Source organism: Oncorhynchus keta, chromosome 15, assembly GCF_023373465.1.
Source record: "Oncorhynchus keta strain PuntledgeMale-10-30-2019 chromosome 15, Oket_V2, whole genome shotgun sequence".
NCBI lineage: Eukaryota > Metazoa > Chordata > Actinopteri > Salmoniformes > Salmonidae > Oncorhynchus > Oncorhynchus keta.
The window spans coordinates 2,099,252-2,116,770 of record NC_068435.1 but is presented as its reverse complement, the minus strand read 5'-3'; the positions used below and the strand labels follow the sequence as shown (position 1 = coordinate 2,116,770).

The 17,519-nt window shown below is 45.8% G+C and overlaps 1 protein-coding gene and 2 long non-coding RNA genes across 9 annotated transcripts in view; 1 reads left to right on the top strand and 2 right to left on the bottom strand.

Moving 5' to 3' along the window:
• The window catches only part of LOC118381038 (E3 ubiquitin-protein ligase RING2), a 130,709-nt gene extending 115,243 nt beyond the window's left edge, over nucleotides 1-15,466 (top strand). For 4 of the 5 annotated variants that reach the window (XM_052462758.1, XM_052462759.1, XM_052462757.1 and 1 more), the window contains exons 6-8: nucleotides 9,151-9,329; nucleotides 10,671-10,860; nucleotides 15,289-15,466. In XM_052462758.1, the coding sequence (XP_052318718.1) occupies nucleotides 9,151-9,329; nucleotides 10,671-10,860; nucleotides 15,289-15,390 (471 nt within the window). In that variant the 3' untranslated portion in view covers nucleotides 15,391-15,466. The remainder of the gene's footprint in view (nucleotides 1-9,150; nucleotides 9,330-10,670; nucleotides 10,861-15,288) is intronic. The other variant, XM_052462761.1, reaches the window with a different exon arrangement.
• Nucleotides 12,845-14,290, bottom strand: LOC127907487 (uncharacterized). The gene is made up of 4 exons (XR_008064536.1): nucleotides 14,186-14,290; nucleotides 13,481-13,768; nucleotides 13,100-13,207; nucleotides 12,845-12,941 (listed from the first exon to the last, which is right to left on the bottom strand). It is a non-coding gene; the product is annotated as an uncharacterized LOC127907487 (long non-coding RNA).
• Nucleotides 15,288-16,279, bottom strand: LOC127907486 (uncharacterized). 3 transcript variants are annotated; one of them, XR_008064533.1, is made up of 4 exons: nucleotides 16,232-16,279; nucleotides 15,914-15,941; nucleotides 15,698-15,725; nucleotides 15,288-15,406 (listed from the first exon to the last, which is right to left on the bottom strand). It is a non-coding gene; the product is annotated as an uncharacterized LOC127907486 (long non-coding RNA). The 3 variants fall into 3 exon arrangements; XR_008064534.1 differs by lacking the exon at nucleotides 15,698-15,725; XR_008064535.1 differs by lacking the exon at nucleotides 15,914-15,941.
• Between the last annotated feature and the right edge of the window lie 1,240 nt (nucleotides 16,280-17,519).

The following is a 17,519-nucleotide window of genomic DNA, read 5'->3' as shown; positions in this document are numbered from 1 at the left end:
CCGGTTGGAAAATTCCTGGTATCAGGAAAAAGCAGGCAATCCGGATTCCTCCAACCAGGATTTATTGAAAACCTGACTGGATTTGTACAATCATATTCCCATGTCTATCAAATACCCAAACAGTGAAGCTGAGTTGTGTTAGCAGGCCACTGACAGAATGTGTAAGGGTAGGATGTATTATGTACAATGCCTTGCGAAAGTATTCGGCCCCCTTGAACTCTGCGACCTTTTGCCACATTTCAGGCTTCAAACATAAAGATATAAAACTGTATTTTTTTGTGAAGAATCAACAACAAGTGGGACACAATCATGAAGTGGAACGACATTTATTGGATATTATTCAAACTTTTTTAACAAATCAAAAACTGAAAAATTGGGTGTGCAAAATTATTCAGCCCCTTTACTTTCAGTGCAGCAAACTCTCTCCAGAAGTTCAGTGAGGATCTCTGAATGATCCAATGTTGACCTAAATGACTAATGATGATAAATACAATCCACCTGTGTGTAATCAAGTCTCCGTATAAATGCACCTGCACTGTGATAGTCTCAGAGGTCCGTTAAAAGCGCAAAGAGCATGATGAAGAACAAGGAACACACCAGGCAGGTCCGAGATACTGTTGTGAAGAAGTTTAAAGCCGGATTTGGATACAAAAAGATTTCCCAAGCTTTAAACATCCCAAGGAGCACTGTGCAAGCGATAATATTGAAATGGAAGGAGTATCAGACCACTGCAAATCTACCAAGACCTGGCCGTCCCTCTAAACTTTCAGCTCATACAAGGAGAAGACTGATCAGAGATGCAGCCAAGAGGCCCATGATCACTCTGGATGAACTGCAGAGATCTACAGCTGAGGTGGGACACTTTGTCCATAGGACAACAATCAGTCATATATTGCACAAATCTGGCCTTTATGGAAGAGTGGCAAGAAGAAAGCCATTTCTTAAAGATATCCATAAAAAGTGTTGTTTAAAGTTTGCCACAAGCCACCTGGGAGACACACCAAACATGTGGAAGAAGGTGCTCTGGTCAGATGAAACCAAAATTGAACTTTTTGGCAACAATGCAAAACGTTATGTTTGGCGTAAAAGCAACACCGCTCATCACCCTGAACACACCATCCCCACTGTCAAACATGGTGGTGGCAGCATCATGGTTTGGGCCTGCTTTTCTTCAGCAGGGACAGGGAAGATGGTTGAAATTGATGGGAAGATGGATGGAGCCAAATACAGGACCATTCTGGAAGAAAACCTGATGGAGTCTGCAAAAGACCTGAGACTGGGACGGAGATTTGTCTTCCAACAAGACAATGATCCAAAACATAAAGCAAAATCTACAATGGAATGGTTCAAAAATAAACATATCCAGGTTTTAGAATGGCCAAGTCAAAGTCCAGACCTGAATCCAATCGAGAATCTGTGGAAAGAACTGAAAACTGCTGTTCACAAATGCTCTCCATCCAACCTCACTGAGCTCGAGCTGTTTTGCAAGGAGGAATGGGAAAAAATGTCAGTCTCGATGTGCAAAACTGATAGAGACATACCCCAAGCGACTTACAGCTGTAATCGCAGCAAAAGGTGGCGCTACAAAGTATTACCTTAAGGGGGCTGAATAATTTTGCACGCCCAATTTTTCAGTTTTTGATTTGTTAAAAAAGTTTGAAATATCCAATAAATGTCGTTCCACTTCATGATTGTGTCCCACTTGTTGTTGATTCTTCACAAAAAAATGCAGTTTTATATCTTTATGTTTGAAGCCTGAAATGTGGCAAAAGGTCGCAAAGTTCAAGGGGGACGAAAACTTTCGCAAGGCACTGTATGTGTCTGTATGAGACGTGTACAATGTCTATGACATGGGCAGCGTGCAGGGTAATAGTAATGTATTGTGTATATGGGATGGGTAATGTGCAGGGTAATAGTAATGTATTGTGTATATGGGATGGGTAATGTGCAGGGTAATAGTACTGTATTGTGTATATGGGATGGGTAATGTGCAGGGTAATAGTACTGTATTGTGTATATGGGATGGGTAATGTGCAGGGTAATAGTAATGTATTGTGTATATGGGATGGGTAATGTGCAGGGTATTAGTAATGTATTGTGTATATGGGATGGGTAATGTGCAGGGTAATAGTAATGTATTGTGTATATGGGATGGGTAATGTGCAGGGTAATAGTAATGTATTGTGTATATGGGATGGGTAATGTGCAGGGTAATAGTAATGTATTGTGTATATGGGATGGGTAATGTGCAGGGTAATAGTAATGTATTGTGTATATGGGATGGGTAATGTGCAGGGTAATAATGTATTGTGTATATGGGATGGGTAATGTGCAGGGTAATTGTAATGTATTGTGTTGTGTATATGGGATGGGTAATGTGCAGGGTAATTGTAATGTATTGTGTATATGGGATGGGTAATGTGCAGGGTAATAGTAATGTATTGTGTATATGGGATGGGTAATGTGCAGGGTAATAGTAATGTATTGTGTATATGGGATGGATAATGTGCAGGGTAATAATGTATTGTGTATATGGGATGGGTAATGTGCAGGGTAATAGTAATGTATTGTGTATATGGGATGGGTAATGTGCAGGGTAATAGTAATGTATTGTGTATATGGGATGGGTAATGTGCAGGGTAATAGTAATGTATTGTGTATATGGGATGGGTAATGTGCAGGGTATTAGTAATGTATTGTGTATATGGGATGGGTAATGTGCAGGGTAATAATGTATTGTGTATATGGGATGGGTAATGTGCAGGGTAATAGTACTGTATTGTGTATATGGGATGGGTAATGTGCAGGGTAATAGTAATGTATTGTGTATATGGGATGGGTAATGTGCAGGGTAATAGTAATGTATTGTGTATATGGGATGGGTAATGTGCAGGGTAATAATGTATTGTGTATATGGGATGGGTAATGTGCAGGGTAATAGTAATGTATTGTGTATATGGGATGGGTAATGTGCAGGGTAATAGTAATGTATTGTGTATATGGGATGGGTAATGTGCAGGGTAATAGTAATGTATTGTGTATATGGGATGGGTAATGTGCAGGGTAATAGTAATGTATTGTGTATATGGGATGGGTAATGTGCAGGGTAATAGTAATGTATTGTGTATATGGGATGGGTAATGTGCAGGGTAATAGTAATGTATTGTGTATATGGGATGGGTAATGTGCAGGGTAATAGTAATGTATTGTGTATATGGGATGGGTAATGTGCAGGGTAATACTGTATTGTGTATATGGGATGGGTAATGTGCAGGGTATTAGTAATGTATTGTGTATATGGGATGGGTAATGTGCAGGGTATTAGTAATGTATTGTGTATATGGGATGGGTAATGTGCAGGGTATTAGTAATGTATTGTGTATATGGGATGGGTAATGTGCAGGGTAATAGTAATGTATTGTGTATAGGTTGCGTGTTATATACTTTTCATTTTCCATTTCAAATCTCTTCCTTTGTGAAGCGGGGGGTATAGATGTCTTCCTTTGTGAAGCGGGGGGGTATAGATGTTTTCCTTTGTGAAGCGGAGGGGTATAGATGTTTTCCTTTGTGAAGCGGGGGGTACAGATGTTTTCCTTTGTGAAGCGGGGGTATAGATGTTTTCCTCTGTGAAGCGGGGATATAGATGTTTTCCTTTGAAGCAGGGGGTATAGATGTTTTCCTTTGTGAAGCGGGGGTATAGATGTTTTCCTCTGTGAAGCGGGGGTATAGATGTTTTCCTTTGTGAAGCGGGGGTATAGATGTTTTCCTCTGTGAAGCGGGGGGGCATAGATGTTTTCCTCTGTGAGCGGGGGTATAGATGTTTTCCTTTGTGAAGCGGGGGGTATAGATGTTTTCCTTTGTGAAGCGGGGGTATAGATGTTTTCCTTTGTGAAGCAGGGGGTATAGATGTTTTCCTTTGTGAAGCGGGGGTATAGATGTTTTCCTCTGTGAAGCGGGGGTATAGATGTTTTCCTTTGTGAAGCGGGGGGTCTAGATGTTTTCCTTTGTGAAGCGGGGGTATAGATGTTTTCCTTTGTGAAGTGGGGGGTATAGATGTTTTGTTGTAACGTGGGGGGTATAGATGTTTTCCTTTGTGAAGCGGGGGGTATAGATGTTTTCCTTTGTGAAGCGGAGGGGTCTAGATGTTTTCCTTTGTGAAGTGGGGGGTATAGATGTTTTCCTTTGTGAAGCGGGGGTCTAGATGTTTTCCTTTGTGAAGCGGGGGTATAGATGTTTTCCTTTGTGAAGCGGAGGGGTCTAGATGTTTTCCTTTGTGAAGTGGGGGGTATAGATGTTTTCCTTTGTGAAGTGGGGGGTATAGATGTTTTGTTGTAACGTGGGGGTATAGATGTTTTCCTTTGTGAAGCAGGGGGTATAGATGTTTTCCTTTGTGAAGCGGAGGGGTATAGATGTTTTCCTTTGTGAAGTGGGGGTATAGATGTTTTCCTTTGTGAAGTGGGGGTATAGATGTTTTGTTGTAACGTGGGGGTATAGATGTTTTCCTTTGTGAAGTGGGGGGTATAGATGTTTTCCTGTGTGAAGCGGGGGGTATAGATGTTTTCCTTTGTGAAGCAGGGGGTATAGATGTTTTCCTTTGTGAAGCGGGGTATAGATGTTTTCCTTTGTGAAGCGGGGGTATAGATGTTTTCCTTTGTGAAGCGGGGGTATAGATGTTTTCCTTTGTGAAGCAGGGGGTATAGATGTATTCCTTTGTGAAGCGGGGGTATAGATGTTTTCCTTTTTGAAGCGGGGGGTCTAGATGTTTTCCTTTGTGAAGCGGGGGGTATAGATGTTTTCCTTTGTGAAGCGGGGGTCTAGATGTTTTCCTTTGTGAAGCGGGGGTATAGATGTTTTGTTGTAACGTGGGGGTATAGATGTTTTCCTTTGTGAAGTGGGGGGGTATAGATGTTTTCCTTTGTGAAGCGGGGGTATAGATGTATTCCTTTGTGAAGCGGGGGGGTATAGATGTTTTCCTTTGTGAAGCGGGGGTATAGATGTTGTCCTTTGTGAAGCGGGGGTACAGATGTTTTGTTGTAACGCGGGGGGTATAGATGTTTTCCTTTGTGAAGCGGGGGGTATAGATGTTTTCCTTTGTGAAGCGGGGGTATAGATGTTTTCCTTTGTGAAGCGGGGGTATAGATGTTTTCCTTTGTGAAGCGGGGGGTATAGATGTTTTCCTTTGTGAAGCGGGGGTATAGATGTTTTCCTTTGTGAAGCGGGGGTATAGATGTTTTCCTTTGTGAAGCGGGGGTATAGATGTTTTGTTGTAACGTGGGGGGTATAGATGTTTTCCTTTGTGAAGCGGGGGTATAGATGTTTTCCTTTGTGAAGCGGGGGGTATAGATGTTTTCCTTTGTGAAGCGGGGGTCTAGATGTTTTCCTTTGAAGCGGGGGTATAGATGTTTTGTTGTAACGTGGGGGTATAGATGTTTTCCTTTGTGAAGCGGGGGGTATAGATGTTTTCCTTTGTGAAGCGGGGGGTCTAGATGTTTTCCTTTGTGAAGCGGGGGTATAGATGTTTTCCTTTGAAGCGGGGGTATAGATGTTTTCCTTTGTGAAGCGGGGGTCTAGATGTTTTCCTTTGTGAAGCGGGGGGTATAGATGTTTTCCTTTGAAGCGGGGGGTATAGATGTATTCCTTTGTGAAGCGGGGGGGTATAGATGTTGTCCTTTGTGAAGCGGGGGTACAGATGTTTTCCTTTGTGAAGCGGGGGGGTATAGATGTTTTCCTTTGTGAAGCGGGGGGGTATAGATGTTTTCCTTTGTGAAGCGGGGGGTATAGATGTTTTCCTTTGTGAAGCGGGGGGTATAGATGTTTTCCTTTGTGAAGCGGGGGGGTATAGATGTTTTCCTTTGTGAAGCGGGGGTATAGATGTTTTCCTTTGTGAAGCGGGGGTATAGATGTTTTCCTTTGTGAAGCGGGGGGGGTATAGATGTTTTCCTTTGTGAAGCGGGGGTATAGATGTATTCCTTTGTGAAGCGGGGGGGTCTAGATGTTTTGTTGTAACGTGGGGGTATAGATGTTTTCCTTTGTGAAGCGGGGGGTATAGATGTTTTCCTTTGTGAAGCGGGGGGGTATAGATGTTTTCCTTTGAAGCAGGGGGGTATAGATGTTTTCCTTTGTGAAGCGGGGGTATAGATGTTTTCCTTTGTGAAGCAGGGGGTATAGATGTTTTCCTTTGTGAAGCGGATAGGTCTAGATGTTTTCCTTTGTGAAGCGGGGGTATAGATGTTTTCCTTTGTGAAGCGGGGGTATAGATGTTTTCCTTTGTGAAGCGGGGGTATAGATGTTTTGTTGTAACGTGGGGGTATAGATGTTTTCCTTTGTGAAGCGGGGGTATAGATGTTTTCCTTTGTGAAGCGGGGGTATAGATGTTTTCCTTTGTGAAGCGGGGGTATAGATGTTTTCCTTTGAAGCAGGGGGTATAGATGTTTTCCTTTGTGAAGCGGGGGGTATAGATGTTTTCCTTTGTGAAGCAGGGGGTATAGATGTTTTCCTTTGTGAAGCGGATAGGTCTAGATGTTTTCCTTTGTGAAGCAGGGGGTATAGATGTTTTCCTTTGTGAAGCGGGGGTATAGATGTTTTCCTTTGTGAAGCGGGGGTCTAGATGTATTCCTTTGTGAAGCGGGGGTATAGATGTTTTCCTTTGTGAAGCGGGGGGTATAGATGTTTTCCTTTGTGAAGTGGGGGGGTATAGATGTCTTCCTTTGTGAAGCGGGGGGGTATAGATGTTTTCCTTTGTGAAGCGGGGGGGTCTAGATGTTTTCCTTTGTGAAGCGGGGGGTCATAGATGTTTTCCTTTGTGAAGCGGGGGGGTATAGATGTTTTCCTTTGTGAAGTGGGGGTATAGATGTTTTCCTTTGTGAAGCAGGGGGTATAGATGTTTTCCTTTGTGAAGCGGGGGTATAGATGTATTCCTTTGTGAAGCGGGGGTCTAGATGTTTTCCTTTGTGAAGCGGGGGGTATAGATGTTTTCCTTTGTGAAGCGGGGGGTATAGATGTTTTCCTTTGTGAAGCAGGGGGTATAGATGTTTTCCTTTGTGAAGCAGGGGGTACAGATGTTTTGTTGTAATGTGGGGGGTATAGATGTTTTCCTTTGTGAAGCGGGGGGTATAGATGTTTTCCTCTGTGAAGCGGGGGTATAGATGTTTTCCTTTGTGAGCGGATAGGTCTAGATGTTTTCCTTTGTGAAGCGGGGGGTATAGATGTTTTCCTTTGTGAAGCGGGGGGTCTAGATGTTTTCCTTTGTGAAGTGGGGGTATAGATGTTTTCCTTTGTGAAGTGGGGGGTATAGATGTTTTCCTTTGTGAAGCGGGGGTATAGATGTTTTCCTTTGTGAAGTGGGGGGTATAGATGTTTTCCTTTGTGAAGCGGGGGTATAGATGTTTTCCTTTGTGAAGCGGGGGTATAGATGTTTTCCTTTGTGAAGCGGGGGTATAGATGTTTTCCTTTGTGAAGCGGGGGTCTAGATGTATTCCTTTGTGAAGCGGGGGGTATAGATGTTTTCCTTTGTGAAGCGGGGGGTATAGATGTTTTCCTTTGTGAAGTGGGGGTATAGATGTTTTCCTTTGTGAAGCGGGGGTCTAGATGTTTTCCTTTGTGAAGCGGAGGGGTCTAGATGTTTTCCTTTGTGAAGCGGGGGTCTAGATGTTTTCCTTTGTGAAGCGGGGGGTATAGATGTTTTCCTTTGTGAAGTGGGGGTATAGATGTTTTCCTTTGTGAAGCAGGGGGTATAGATGTTTTCCTTTGTGAAGCGGGGGGTATAGATGTATTCCTTTGTGAAGCGGGGGGTCTTGATGTTTTCCTTTGTGAAGCGGAGGGGTCTAGATGTTTTCCTTTGTGAAGCGGGGGGTCTAGATGTTTTCCTTTGTGAAGCGGGGGTATAGATGTTTTCCTTTGTGAAGTGGGGGGTATAGATGTTTTCCTTTGTGAAGCAGGGGGTATAGATGTTTTCCTTTGTGAAGCGGGGGGTATAGATGTATTCCTTTGTGAAGCGGGGGGTCTAGATGTTTTCCTTTGTGAAGCGGGGGTATAGATGTTTTGTTGTAATGTGGGGGTATAGATGTTTTCCTTTGTGAAGCGGGGGGGTATGGATGTTTTCCTTTGAAGCGGGGGGTATAGATGTCTTCCTTTGTGAAGCGGGGGGGTATAGATGTTTTCCTTTGTGAAGCGGGGGGTATAGATGTTTTCCTTTGTGCAGCGGGGGGTATAGATGTTTTCCTTTGTGAAGCGGGGGGTATAGATGTTTTCCTTTGAAGCAGGGGGTATAGATGTTTTCCTTTGAAGCAGGGGGTATAGATGTTTTCCTTTGTGAAGCGGGGGGTATAGATGTTTTCCTTTGTGAAGCGGGGGGTATAGATGTTTTCCTTTGTGAAGCAGGGGGTACAGATGTTTTGTTGTAACGTGGGGGTATAGATGTTTTCCTTTGAAGCGGGGGGTACAGATGTTTTCCTTTGTGAAGCGGGGGGTATAGATGTTTTCCTTTGTGAAGCGGGGGGTATAGATGTTTTCCTTTGTGAAGCAGGGGGTATAGATGTTTTCCTTTGAAGCGGGGGTATAGATGTTTTCCTTTGTGAAGCGGGGGGTATAGATGTTTTCCTTTGTGAAGCGGGGGGTATAGATGTTTTCCTTTGTGAAGCAGGGGGTATAGATGTTTTCCTTTGTGAAGCGGGGGTATAGATGTTTTCCTTTGTGAAGCGGGGGTATAGATGTTTTCCTTTGTGAAGCGGGGGTATAGATGTTTTCCTTTGTGAAGCAGGGGGTATAGATGTTTTCCTTTGAAGCGGGGGGTATAGATGTTTTCCTTTGTGAAGCAGGGGGTATAGATGTTTTCCTGTGAAGTGGGGGGTATAGATGTTTTCCTTTGTGAGCGGGGGTATAGATGTTTTCCTTTGTGAAGCGAGGGGTACAGATGTTTTTCTTTGAAGCGGGGGGGTATAGATGTTTTGTTGTAACGTGGGGCTGTAAATGTATACAAATGTCCATTTCGTTGAGTAAATGACACCAGGAATATAATATATATATAATATATATATAACAGCAGGATATCCAGTCAGTGTCTTTCCTCGTTAAAGCATCTCAACATTTTATGCCCTGGGTTGTGTTCAGCGCATCTCCCCCCCCCAATTAACATCATCTTCTCAATCAAAGCAGGAGGCGGGGCCGAGCATCAAGCGTACCAAGACGTCAGATGACTCTGGTCTGGACATGGACAACGCTACGGAGAACGGAGGGGGAGGGGACGTGGCCATGGACGGAGCCAGCGAGATAGAACTGGTGTTCTGTCCTCATCCTACGCTCATGGACAAGGAGGACACCGTGCAGACCAGGTGGGTCTCTGAGGCTGAGTGGGATACAGGATAGGTGGTTTGTTCCAGGTGCAGAATCTGCATTATGTACATTTTTGGGCGACCAAAAGTCTCAATTGAAAGCAAGTCTGAGAAGTGGTAGATGTGTTCTATGTGCGCTATTTCTATGCTTCCCGTTAAATTTGTATTTTGTCTGTTATTTTCGATTTTGTACACCAGCTTCAAACTGCTGAAAATGCAATATTTTAGTTTATGGAAAAGATATTTCACAGCAGTTTAGATGCTACAAACTGAAATGAGATGAACTATTTTAGAATTTTTAGCAACCAATTATTGGCAGAGCGATTTCTGCTCAGTGCACCTTTACATATTTAGAATGACTGAAGTAGTGTTGGTCTTCTAATCTGCGTAGGCCTGGGTCTTCTAATCTGCGTAGGCCTGGGTCTTCTAATCTGCGTAGGCCTGGGTCTTCTAATCTGCGTAGGCCTGGGTCTTCTAATCTGCGTAGGCCTGGGTCTTCTAATCTGCGTAGGCCTGGGTCTTCTAATCTGCGTAGGCCTGGTCTTCTAATCTGCGTAGGCCTGGGTCTTCTAATCTGCGTAGGCCTGGGTCTTCTAATCTGCGTAGGCCTGAGTCTTCTAATCTGCGTAGGCCTGGGTCTTCTAATCTGCGTAGGCCTGGGTCTTCTAATCTGCGTAGGCCTGGGTCTTCTAATCTGCGTAGGCCTGGGTCTTCTAATCTGCGTAGGCCTGAGTCTTCTAATCTGCGTAGGCCTGGGTCTTCTAATCTGCGTAGGCCTGGGTCTTCTAATCTGCGTAGGCCTGGGTCTTCTAATCTGCGTAGGCCTGGGTCTTCTAATCTGCGTAGGCCTGGGTCTTCTAATCTGCGTAGGCCTGGGTCTTCTAATCTGCGTAGGCCTGGGTCTTCTAATCTGCGTAGGCCTGGGTCTTCTAATCTGCGTAGGCCTGAGTCTTCTAATCTGCGTAGGCCTGGGTCTTCTAATCTGCGTAGGCCTGGGTCTTCTAATCTGCGTAGGCCTGGGTCTTCTAATCTGCGTAGGCCTGGGTCTTCTAATCTGCGTAGGCCTGGGTCTTCTAATCTGCGTAGGCCTGGGTCTTCTAATCTGCGTAGGCCTGGGTCTTCTAATCTGCGTAGGCCTGGGTCTTCTAATCTGCGTAGGCCTGTGTATTTGAATCCTATCTGAAAAACAGTGAGACTGTACCTGTGGAAGTTTATATGGGGAAAGTTTCGATAGTGAAAGTGTGTGTGTATATCTTTCTAGGCCTCAGGAAATGTGTTGTGCTATTCTGTTAGTGCCCAGGTTCATCAAAAAGTCTGCTAATGTAACTCTGTGTGTGGTAGTGTTGAGTTTGTTCCCAGGTACATCAAGACGTCGGGTAACGCCACAGTGGACCACCTGTCTAAGTACCTGGCTGTGCGTCTGGCTCTGGAGGAACTGAGGAAGAACGGAGAGGCCAGTCCTGTCAATGTAGACGCTGCCTCAGAGAAACAATACACCATTTACATCCCTACAGCCAACGGCCAGTTCACGGTAATGATACAATATATTACCACAAATACTACTACAATACACCATTTATATCCCAACAGCCAACGGCCAGTTCACGGTAATAATACAATATATTACTACAAATACTACTACAATACACCATTTACATCCCTACAGCCAACGGCCAGTTCACGGTAATAATACAATATATTACTACAAATACTACTACAATACACCATTTATATCCCTACAGACAACGGCCAGTTCACGGTAATAATACAATATATTACTACAAATACTACTACAATACACCATTTATATCCCAACAGCCAACGGCCAGTTCACGGTAATAATACAATATATTACCACAAATACTACTACAATACACCATTTATATCCCAACAGCCAACGGCCAGTTCACCGTAATAATACAATATATTACTACAATGACGAGAAAACAATACCTTCAGACCATAAATAATTATTTTGCAATTAATATCTATAAGCCACATGGAGGTTTTTCTTTATTTTAGGCCTTCTGGCATTAGTGCGTAAGTCCAAGCTTTAGCGTCTAACTTTACACACGCCAAATAGCCAAACTAGTCAAACGATTTTGGGAACGGGCAGAAAACGTTTACATTGATCCACTGAGGCAAAAAATAAACATGTTGGAGTTTAATTTAATAAGAGAAAATCTAAGAAATGGAGAGTTGAAAATAGAGGAGAGAGAGAGAGAGGGCCTGTTTTGTTAAGGAAAGACCTGATGGTAAAAGAGAATGTTGTGTGAGGAACTATACTAATGCCATGCTAATACTATACTATACAAATACTATACTTATACTATACTAATTTCATACTAATACTATACCATACAAATACTATACTTATACTATGCTAATACTATACTAATGCCATGCTAATGCTATGCTAATTTCATGCTAATACCATGCTAATACTATACAAATACTATACTTATACTATGCTAATACTATACTAATTTCATACTAATACTATACCATACAAATACTATACTTATACTATGCTAATACTATACTAATGCCATGCTAATACTATGCTAATTTCATGCTAATACCATACTTATGCTAATACTATACTAATAATATTCTATACTAGAACTGTGCTAATACTATACTAATACTATACGAATACCATGATATCACTATACTAATACTATACTTATACTGATACTATGCTACTGCTATTGTATACTAATACTGTACTGATACTTATAATGTACACGTGCTATTCTAGTAATATGCTAATACTATACCACACTATACCAATACTGTACTAGTGCTATACTAATACTACACTAATACTATGCTATACTAATGCTGCATTGATACTATTCTAATACCATACTAATACCAATATTATACTAACATTAATACTAACACTACATTAATACTATACCATACTACACCACACTAATACAATACTATACTACACTGATGCTATGCTAACACTATACTAATACTATACTAATACTACACTACGCTATACTACGCTAATGCTAGACTATACAATACTATGCTAATACTATATTATGCTATACTGCACTAACACCATAATATGCTATGCTATACCACACTAATACATACTATAATACACTACTACTATACTAAACTAATACTATACGGCCGCTATACTAGTGCTATGCTATACTATACTAATACTTATGCTATACTTATGCTATACTAATAGCATGTGAATACGGTACTAAACTCATACTATACTAATACTATATTTCTATACTAATGCTCTGCTAGTACTACACAAATACTATACAATTTCTATACTATGCGATGCCACACTAACACTATACTAATACGATGCTAATATTATGCTAATAATATGCTAATGCTACGCTCATACGATACTAGTGTTATACTAGTACTATACTAATTCTATACTACACTAGCACTATACTAACTCTATACTATACTAATTATTTGCTATACTAATACTATACATGTACCATACTAATTATATACCGTTAGCCTAGTGTTGCGTCTGGTCACCCAGGTGACCTTTAGCCTAGTGTTGCGTCTGGTCACCCAGGTGACCTTTAGCCTAGTGTTGCGTCTGGTCACCCAGGTGACCTTTAGCCTAGTGTTGCATCTGGTCGCCCAGGTGACCTTTAGCCTAGTGTTGTGTCTAATCACTGGTCACCCAGGTGACCTTTAGCCTAGTGTTGCGTCTGGTCACCCAGGTGACCTTTAGCCTAGTGTTGTGTCTAGTCACTGGTCACCCAGGTGACCTTTAGCCTAGTGTTGCGTCTGGTCACCCAGGTGACCTTTAGCCTAGTGTTGCGTCTGGTCACCCAGGTGACCTTTAGCCTAGTGTTGCGTCTGGTCACCCAGGTGACCTTTAGTCTAGTGTTGCGTCTGGTCACCCAGGTGACCTTTAGCCTAGTGTTGCGTCTGGTCACTGGTCACCCAGGTGACCTTTAGCCTAGTGTTGTGTCTAATCACTGGTCACCCAGGTGACCTTTAGCCTAGTGTTGTGTCTAATCACTGGTCACCCAGGTGACCTTTAGCCTAGTGTTGCATCTGGTCGCCCAGGTGACCTTTAGCCTAGTGTTGCGTCTGGTCACCCAGGTGACCTTTAGCCTAGTGTTGAGTCTGGTCGCCCAGGTGACCTTTAGCCTAGTGTTGCGTCTGGTCACCCAGGTGACCTTTAGCCTAGTGTTGCGTCTGGTCACCCAGGTGACCTTTAGCCTAGTGTTGCGTCTGGTCACCCAGGTGACCTTTAGCCTAGTGTTGCGTCTGGTCACCCAGGTGACCTTTAGCCTAGTGTTGCGTCTGGTCACCCAGGTGACCTTTAGCCTAGTGTTGCGTCTGGTCACCCAGGTGACCTTTAGCCTAGTGTTGCGTCTGGTCACCCAGGTGACCTTTAGCCTAGTGTTGCGTCTGGTCACCCAGGTGACCTTTAGCCTAGTGTTGCATCTGGTCGCCCAGGTGACCTTTAGCCTAGTGTTGCGTCTGGTCACCCAGGTGACCTTTAGCCTAGTGTTGTGTCTAATCACTGGTCACCCAGGTGACCTTTAGCCTAGTGTTGCGTCTGGTCACCCAGGTGACCTTTAGCCTAGTGTTGTGTCTAATCACTGGTCACCCAGGTGACCTTTAGCCTAGTGTTGCGTCTGGTCACCCAGGTGACCTTTAGCCTAGTGTTGTGTCTAATCACTGGTCACCCAGGTGACCTTTAGCCTAGTGTTGCATCTGGTCGCCCAGGTGACCTTTAGCCTAGTGTTGCGTCTGGTCACCCAGGTGACCTTTAGCCTAGTGTTGAGTCTGGTCGCCCAGGTGACCTTTAGTCTAGTGTTGCGTCTGGTCACCCAGGTGACCTTTAGCCTAGTGTTGCGTCTGGTCACCCAGGTGACCTTTAGCCTAGTGTTGCGTCTGGTCACCCAGGTGACCTTTAGCCTAGTGTTGCGTCTGGTCACCCAGGTGACCTTTAGCCTCTTGTTGCGTCTGGTCACCCAGGTGACCTTTAGCCTAGTGTTGTGTCTAATCACTGGTCACCCAGGTGACCTTTAGCCTAGTGTTGCATCTGGTCGCCCAGGTGACCTTTAGCCTAGTGTTGCGTCTGGTCGCCCAGGTGACCTTTAGCCTAGTGTTGCGTCTGGTCGCCCAGGTGACCTTTAGCCTAGTGTTGCGTCTGGTCGCCCAGGTGACCTTTAGCCTAGTGTTGTGTCTGGTCACCCAGGTGACCTTTAGCCTAGTGTTGAGTCTGGTCGCCCAGGTGACCTTTGGCCTAGTGTTGCGTCTGGTCACCCAGGTGACCTTTAGCCTAGTGTTGTGTCTGGTCACCCAGGTGACCTTTAGCCTAGTGTTGCGTCTGGTCACCCAGGTGACCTTTAGCCTAGTGTTGTGTCTGGTCACCCAGGTGACCTTTAGCCTAGTGTTGTGTCTGGTCACCCAGGTGACCTTTAGCCTAGTGTTGCGTCTGGTCACCCAGGTGACCTTTAGCCTAGTGTTGCGTCTGGTCACTGGTCACCCAGGTGAGCGTGTGTATATAATGCAACTAATAAAGTGTGGAAAGAATGTCCTCCTGAAAGACAATAAATCAGTCAATGCTCTCTGTCAACCAATCATCTGCTCTCTGTCAACCAATCATCTGCTCTCTGTCAACCAATCATCTGCTCTCTGTCAACCAATCATCTGCTCTCTGTCAACCAATCATCTGCTCTCTGTCAACCAATCATCTGCTCTCTGTCAACCAATCATCTGCTCTCTGTCAACCAATCATCTGCTCTCTGTCAACCAATCATCTGCTCTCTGTCAACCAATCATCTGCTCTCTGTCAACCAATCATCTGCTCTCTGTCAACCAATCATCTGCTCTCTGTCAACCAATCATCTGCTCTCTGTCAACCAATCATCTGCTCTCTGTCAACCAATCATCTGCTCTCTGTCAACCAATCATCTGCTCTCTGTCGGTCCTCTAGGTGCTGAACGGGTCTTTCTCTCTGGAGCTTGTCAGTGAGAAGTACTGGAAGGTGAACAAACCCATGGAGCTGTACTTCGCCCCCACCAAGGAGCACAAGTAGACCGCCTGGAGTACACCTGGGGGGGTAGACCACCTGGAGTACACCTGGGGGGGTAGACTGGCTGGGGGGGTAGACCGCCTGGAGTACACCTGGGGGGTAGACCGCCTGGAGTACACCTGGGGGTAGACCGCCTGGAGTACACCTGGGGGTAGACTGGCTGGGGGGTAGACCGCCTGGAGTACACCTGGGGGTAGACTGCCTGGGGGGGGTAGACCGCCTGGAGTACACCTGGGGGTAGACCGCCTGGAGTACACCTGGGGGGTAGACCGCCTGGAGTACACCTGGGGGTAGACCGCCTGGAGTACACCTGGGGGGGTAGACCGCCTGGAGTACACCTGGGGGTAGACCGCCTGGAGTACACCTGGGGGGGAGTAGACCGCCTGGAGTACACCTGGGGGTAGACCGCCTGGAGTACACCTGGGGGTAGACCGCCTGGAGTACACCTGGGGGTAGACCGCCTGGAGTACACCTGGGGGTAGACCGCCTGGAGTACACCTGGGGGCGTAGACCGCCTGGAGTACACCTGGGGGGGTAGACCGCCTGGAGTACACCTGGGGGTAGACCGCCTGGAGTACACCTGGGGGTAGACCGCCTGGAGTACACCTGGGGGTAGACCGCCTGGAGTACACCTGGGGGTAGACCGCCTGGAGTACACCTGGGGGTAGACCGCCTGGAGTACACCTGGGGGTAGACCGCCTGGAGTACACCTGGGGGTAGACCGCCTGGAGTACACCTGGGGGTAGACCGCCTGGAGTACACCTGGGGGTAGACCGCCTGGAGTACACCTGGGGGCGTAGACCGCCTGGAGTACACCTGGGGGCGTAGACCGCCTGGAGTACACCTGGGGGGGTAGACCGCCTGGAGTACACCTGGGGGGTAGACCGCCTGGAGTACACCTGGGGGGGTAAACCGCCTGGAGTACACCTGGGGGGGGTAGACCGAATGATACCGTATTCCCTGTGTCCCAGGGTAGTGTCCCAGGGTAGCGTCCCAGGGTAGTGTCAGGAGGGAATAGGGTACCATTTGGATCACAGTTCTGGACGAGACCTGCCAGGAGGACGAGGTGTCAAATGGACACTATGGACTCACACTCTCAGTCTCTCCCCTTTTCTGATCTCTCCCTCTGTCTCTCCCCCTTCTGATCTCTCCCTCTCAGTCTCTCCCCTTTTCTGATCTCTCCCTCTCTCTCTCCCCCTTCTGATCTCTCCCTCTCCGTCTCTCCTCTTTCTGATCTCTCTCTCTCCCTCCCCCTTCTGATCTCTCCCTCTCCCTTCTGATCTCTCCCTCTTTCTCCCCCTTCTGATCTCTCCCTCTCCGTCTCCCCTTTTCTGATCTCTCCCTCTCAGTCTCTCCCCTTCTGATCTCTCCCTCTCAGTCTCTCCCCTTCTGATCTCTCCCTCTCCTCCTCCCCCTTTCTGATCTCTCCCTCTCAGTCTCTCCCTTTTCTGATCTCTCCCTCTCAGTCTCTCCCCTTTTCTGATCTCTCCCTCTGTCTCTCCCCCTTCTGATCTCTCCCTCTCAGTCTCTCCCCTTTTCTGATCTCTCCCTCTCTCTCTCCCCCTTCTGATCTCTCCCTCTCCGTCTCTCCCCTTTTCTGATCTTTCTCTGCTATCTCCACCTCTCTGTTTAACCATGTCTGGTGTATATTAGTTGGTAACATGTTAGTATATGGGGCCTACACAAAGAAAACCTGACTCATCCATCAGCATCTTCATAAGCATTACTGGGGATGTGCCCGGGTGGTGTCCAGGAGGGCAGTGCCCGGGTGGTGTCCAGGAGGGCAGTGCCCGGGTGGTGTCCAGGAGGGCAGTGCCCGGGTGGTGTCCAGGAGGGCAGTGCCCGGGTGGTGTCCAGGAGGGCAGTGCCCGGGTGGTGTCCAGGAGGGCAGCGCCCGGGTGGTGTCCAGTGTTGCACCCTACTAAACACATCCCTGGTGTTGACCAGTGGCAGTTCATACCACCTGACTAAACTCTGAAACTAGGTCCCAAATGTCTGCTTATTCTCTATGTAGTGGACTGCTTGGACCACAGCCCTACAGACCCTGGTCTAAAGTAGTGCACTGCATATGGAGGAGGGGGCCATTTGGGATACCCTGAATGTATTATGACTGTCTGAAGGTGTTGTGGCTA